Below are 6,383 nucleotides of genomic sequence, written 5' to 3' on the forward strand. Positions count from 1 at the left end.
GCGGTGTGATTAGTATTAGTTAGAATTTCCCTAAGTTTAGATAACCCAGTTTATGGTTTAAGTTCTTTATATATTTATTTATTTTGTTCTAAGCTTGAATATCTGTATGTGATGTGAAGTTCTAGGATTGCCTTCGACGTCCCGGGACCTTACATCTTACATTATTGGGCACTGTTACCATACTGAGAACCTCCGGTTCTCATTCCATACTTTGTTGTTATTTTTCAGATAGAGGTCATAGTCCACCTCGGTGAGATTGTGGATATGGTGGGAGAGCGGAGTACGGTTCCTCCTTGGTTTATTTATGTTTTTCTTTGTTATAGTTGCTCTCACATCTTTTGTATATTTATCTTTATGGCCTTAGAGGCTTATTTGAGAGAATAGTTGTATAAGCTATTTTTAACTCTGAATTCTGTATGTCTGTATATACTAATCGGCTTAAACTCCGCAAGTCGCGACTAGTCCCCTATGATTATTATACTATTATATCTATATATATTCCATTCTTTTGCATCTATATCTTGTATCTTATGCGTTAGCTTCGTGTGAACATTTCGCGCTTTTGTAATTCTGTCTTTGAGTTATATCCTTCATTAGGCTTCTAGATTATATTATTTCCTTCTATATATATAAATATGTATAAGCCGTAGGACTGTCGTAACCTCTGATTAACCTTCGCTTTACGGCTAGAGGTAAGGCTTAGGGTAATTGGGGTGTTACATTAACGGTTTCCGATTCGACCAGTTCGACCAGCTCGACCAACTGGTTCGAACCGGTTTCTAGAATATTTTAAAAGAGTATTTAGACGTAAAGATCAATGTGTCTAAATTTTAAAAAATATATGTATATTTCTAAATTTTCAATAATTCAAATATTTACAAACCAAAAATTAATGACCAATTTGTCTTTTCTTTTTTTTTTTATCTTTTAAAGCCACTGGTGGCTGATGATGTGTTCATCTTCATTTTTCAAGATTTTTTTAATATAAAATAAAAAAATAAATAATTTCTGAAACAAGAGATTTAAATTTTATTTGTTCAAATGCGATTTTCTTTTTCGTAAATAAGGCAAGTTCGTCGCACCCCTAACAATTCTAGGGTGAGTTCGACGCACTATTCAAACTTGGTGGGGTCATTTTCATTTGTCCCTTTCTTTTCCAATCTCTCCTCCAAATTTGTACTATGTTCCTCATTTCTGTCTTTTTGACGGCCGTGAAGTTTGTTGTGGACAGCATTCTGAGTTTTAGTAAATAATATGTTAGTTAGAGTTACTTTTTTTTAGCTTAGTTAGAGTTACTGTTTACATGTTAGATAAAGTTACTAATTAGAGGTTGCATGTTAGTTTGAGTTACAGATTTACTGTTTACATGCTAGTTAGACTTACTGTTAACTGTTTACATATTAGTTAGATTTTTTATGTTATTGTTTTAAAGTACAATTCCTGTTTATTGCCTATAACATGTTAATTAGTATAACAAAGTAAATTGTTAGTTAGTTTAGTCAGAATAATTAAAAAGAAACATGATTAGTAAAATTTAGGTTCAGTTAGTTATTAATTAGGGTTGTTTAGGTTGTTAGTTGAAAGCATCATGTAGTTGGGTTAAATTTAAATTAGCAAGTTTATAAGCAATTATAGATTTAAATATATTTTTTAATAATTTAGTTAACGCAAATGGAACCAAGTTCAGCGTATGTGATTTCATTTTACAAGACTGTGTTTAGATGGAGCAGCAGTTATTGGGCTACGAGGATACATTGTACAGATTGGATGAGGCTGAGCACATTGCTGGCCGACTTGATCGACTGGTACAATTTTTTCGCTGTTGTTTATTTTATTGTAATTAATAAACAGTGAACTTGTTATTTTATATGTTCACCATCCCTTTTTTTTTAATTTTTTATTTCCGTTTGGTAGGCGCCTCAGATGTTGCGCACCAGGCGAAATTTGATGATACGGCCGCCGGAGCAGATTAGGCCATATCTCAGATGAGCCAGGTTTGAGTATGTAGCCTGTATGGTTGAGTTCCAGCACGATTGGCCACTTGCATCAGCGTTGATAGAGAGGTGGAGGCTTGAGTCCTACACGTTTCATCCTCCATGCGGGGAGATGACTATCACCCTACAAGACGTGGCCTATCAGCTGAGACTCAGGATCGACGGTGATCCTGTGGGTGGATGCATAGGTGGGTGGGAGCTGCACCATCAGGAACAGACCATTGAGGAGTTGTGTGAGTAGATTCTGTGTCTTGTTCTCGGCCCAGAGGACAAACAATCACAGACCAAGTGGACTGTGAAGCTCACTTGGTTCCACAACACGGTTTGTAGTGAGCTGGAGCAAGACACCACAGAGGAGCGCCTAATGAGGTACACGAGAGGGTACATCATGCAGCTGATAGGGGGTATCCTATTCCCAGATGCATCTGACTCTCGAGTGTACATCAGGTGGCTCTCCCTACTGGTGGACCTTAACACGTATGGCTGGTTATCGTGGGGCTCGGCTGTGCTGGCATGGCTATACCGCCAGATGTGCCATGCCATGGAGCATGGTCAGTGCAATTTGGGTGGGTGCGTCAGCTTACTGCTGTCCTGGGCCTATCACCATTTTTTGCTGTTACGGCCTGATGGCTTTAATACTCGTCGGTTTTCACTTATCGAAAGGTATTATGAATACTTGTAAAAACCCTTAGTTAATTTATTAATTAGTTAATGAATTTGAGCGATAACGTCGAATTGTGTTTGGCATTGTAGGTGGATTCAGTACTGGCCGGACAATGCCAGAGGCGAGAGCAGGCTTAGGCATTACAGGTGTACCCTGAATGGGATTGGGATGCTGAATGTAAGTGATGAATATTTAAGTGTTACAAATTTATGTTAATTAAATACATATTGCATTTGAAATTTGAATGCCATCACAAATTTGAGTTTTGTGAACAGGTTGATTGGATGTCGTATGCTAACCCACAGCTGATTGGTAAAGTTCCACCGGCGATAGCTGAGGCAGAGGCCTTGGCGGCGCTTGTCTGTCTGCTGCTTTGCTTCGCTATCATCGAGTGGCATCAGGTGGACGGGGTGGTACGTCAGTTCGGTGGCCTGCAGCACATTCTGACCAGGCCACTGAACATTGATGAGATGCACAGACTAGATGGTCGGTTCGGGCGAGATGAGTGGTTCCCGTAGCTACTTGGTGGCTGGCTTGAGTTGTGGGATGCTCGAGCCGACCATCGTCTACATATACAGTATCATATAGACCTGCGTCCTTCCCTCCCATATATGACTTGGTACCTGCAGTGGGTGCACACAGAGTTGTTTGGTCTGGGTGACCACCACCTGGTAGCGGCTGGGGTTGTGCCAGAGGACCTACCCATTCACCATCCACTTGGTCCAGATCTACATCAGTTGGATGATGGTCACCTTTCAGAGATGAGTGATAAACCCTGTTTTTAGGGTTTATCACGTGTGGACTTTAGAGTATTTTATTGACCTTCTCTCACATTTATCCAATAAAATAGCATGGTTTTGTGATTCTTCCTTGATTTGTGCTTAAATATGAAAACATTCTTTTAGACCATTAATTTGATGATTTTTATTCACTGTTGATTCCACTAGACGCCTTGATTTGTTTGTTAAATGATTTCGGGTTGGAAAGGGCTAGGAATGGATCAAAGGAGTGAAGAGGAAAGCATGCAAAGTGGAGAACACATGGAAAAAGCCAAAGATTTGGATGCAACCATCTACGTGCACGCGCACTAGACGCGCACGCGTGGATCGCGAAAACTCAAGGGACGCACACGCTTGCTGTTCACGTACGTGTCGGTGCCCGCACGTGATTTTAAAGTGAAAACGTGCCCAGCGAATTCTGAGAAGCTGTGGGCCCAGTTTGCAACCAACTTTGGCGACAAAGTGCTTTAAAGGACCAATGATTGAAGGGAATTGGGTGGTTCCATCATTAGGGAGATTAGGATTAGTAATGCACCACTATTTCGTGGTATATTTTATACTTCATTGAGTGGATTTTATCCACTAAACTCACAGTTATTCATAGAATTCGCATGTTTTACATTTTCCTTCCTGATTCTGTGCTTTGATTGAAAACATGCTTCTTTGGCCTTAAATTTGCTATGTTTAATCCTCTCTTATTACCATTCGATGTTGTGATATGTGTGTTAAGTGATTTTAGGGTTTATAGGGAAGAAATGGCTTAGAGAATGGAAAGGAAGCATGCAAAAGGGGAAGGAATACAAGAAACTAAAGAAATTGCTAAGCTGTCCAGCCTGACCTCTTTGTACTAAATCGATCATAACTTGAGCTACAGAGGTCCAAATGAGGCGGTTTCAGTTGCATTGGAAAGCTAACATCCGGAGATTCGAAATGATATATAATTTTCCATAGTTTATATGCTGTTAGACGATGCGCACGCGTGGATCATGTGTACACGTGACCTGGCAAAAATTCAATCCACGCATACGCGTGGATGATGCGTACGCATGACAGAGCCACGTGCTGAACATATCAGAAATTGCTGGGGGTAATTTCTGGGCTATTTTTGACCCAGTTTTTGGCCCAGAAAATACAGATTAGAGGTTACAAAGTGGGGGAATCAATTCATTAATTCACACAACATACATTCACACAATTTTAGGTTTTAGATGTAGTTTCCATGGAGAGAGGCTCTCTCCTCTCTCTAGGTTTTAGGATTTAGGATTTCTCTTAGTTTTAGGTTTATTTCTTCCCAATTCCAGGTTCACTCTTAATATTATCATTATATTAGTATTAGAAAATGCTTGAATGATATTATAAGGTTACCTGGTCTGTTTTAGTTAAAAATAGAAAATCGGTTTAACCGGGTTTACGATTTACTGGTGCAACTTAGCACCAGCACTCTCTGATGACTTTAGCAATGCTAAGGCCCCATCATACATGTTCTATTCTCATAATAAATATGTTACAAGTGTTCCGATACATCTAGTTTTAGTAGTTGTACACCAAAGATATTTTAATATTATTTTAATCCACCTCCAAGCCAACCAATCACAACTCACCTTACACCCCCAAGACACTCCAAGTCTGGTCATTTACTCCCTTTGGCCGAAATTGAAAGGAGAGAAAAGAGAGAAAACTTCATGAACACTTAATCTTCAAAGCTTGATTTCTTCTGAACCAAAACTCAAATCAAAACTCCGATTTCACCAAAATGATCCTCTCTTCTTCCTCTACATAACCATGTAACTTAGGCTGAAAATAAGGTGAGATGGCTGTTCCTTTCACCTTTCAATTCGGTTTTCAAGGAAAACCATGCAAAACATGTGTTTTCTTGATGTTCTTCCTTAGGAATCATGCTTAACTTGACTTGAGGGCCAAGAAACATGAATTTCCAGCAAGTCCTAGGTGATATATCTCTTCCTAACATACTGAGTGAGATTTGGTCTGTTGAGAGTTTTTGGATTTAAAGTTGTTTTTAATGTGATTTAGGAGGAAAAAGTGCTAAACCACCTGAAAGTCTAACTGAATTAGGAGCAGCAAAACCAGGTAGGGTGTCACGAAATTAATCTTGATTATTTGTGTTTGAGTTGTGTGAATTTTGTATTATTTGGCTGTGCTAAAAATTGGTTGCATATATGATTGATTCTTGGTGAAAATTTGGTGAAATTTTGATGAAATTTGAAGAAATTTAAGCTTTAAAGTTCATGTTCTTGGGCATCTGGAAAAACGAAACCCTAAGCTTAAATTGAGGTTCAATTTGTGTTGAAATCATGTAGCAAAGATGGGGTTTTAGTGGCTGCTAATTTATTATGAATTATAGTAAAAATCGGTTGCTGAAAAGACTAAAAAACAAGTAAAAACAGAGAAAGAATCTGAAGAATTTATGAAGAACATGAAGAACACTTTGAGTGTGATGAAGAACAATGAAGAACACCTTTTTGATCCCTAAAAGGGCAAGGAAGTAAATATTTTGGTGTTTGGGGGGGGGGTATTTTGTAATTTCTGAAAGTTAGGGTAGTAAAAGTAGAAATATTAAAAGTTACGGGTGGTAAAAAGTGAATTTTAAAGGTTAAAAGTAAAAGGTAAGTTAATTTTCGAAAATTAATGATAAAATAATAAAATAATGCGAAGAAGGCAGTTTTCTGTAAAAGCTTTAGAAAGACAACTTTAAGCGCATAATCTCATAATTACCTTCATAAAACACTTAGGGAGTGGTAATAACATGATAGTGAGGCAAAGATAAAGAAAAGATAAAAAGTTAAAGAAAAGATAAAAACAAAAGAAAATTCTGTAAAGTTTTAATGATAGAAAAACAGACAGAGACTAGTGAAGAAACTAGGGCAACATAGTTAGTCCTTGAGTTGTGACTAGGGTTAGGTATTATATGAAAAGTTAAACTGTTTC

The 6,383-nt window shown here is 38.0% G+C and overlaps 1 protein-coding gene across 1 annotated transcript; it reads left to right on the forward strand.

Moving 5' to 3' along the window:
• Nucleotides 2,014-3,176, forward strand: LOC107608723 (protein MAIN-LIKE 1-like). Its single transcript, XM_016310438.1, has 4 exons — nt 2,014-2,182; nt 2,261-2,657; nt 2,748-2,835; nt 2,934-3,176. Exons 1-4 carry the CDS (start codon nt 2,014-2,016, stop codon nt 3,174-3,176), a joined length of 897 nt encoding a protein of 298 aa, XP_016165924.1.

This window comes from Arachis ipaensis, chromosome B01 (genome assembly GCF_000816755.2).
Source record: "Arachis ipaensis cultivar K30076 chromosome B01, Araip1.1, whole genome shotgun sequence".
NCBI lineage: Eukaryota > Viridiplantae > Streptophyta > Magnoliopsida > Fabales > Fabaceae > Arachis > Arachis ipaensis.

Bases quoted from the DNA above. Each gene is read 5' to 3' on its own strand.
- LOC107608723 (XM_016310438.1), top strand. From the start codon at position 2,014: ATGGTTGAGTTCCAGCACGATTGGCCACTTGCATCAGCGTTGATAGAG. The intron at 2,183-2,260 runs GTGGGTGGGAGC...TTCTCGGCCCAG, and splicing joins TCCTGTGGGTGGATGCATAG to AGGACAAACAATCACAGACC. The intron at 2,658-2,747 runs GTATTATGAATA...TTGGCATTGTAG, and splicing joins CGGTTTTCACTTATCGAAAG to GTGGATTCAGTACTGGCCGG.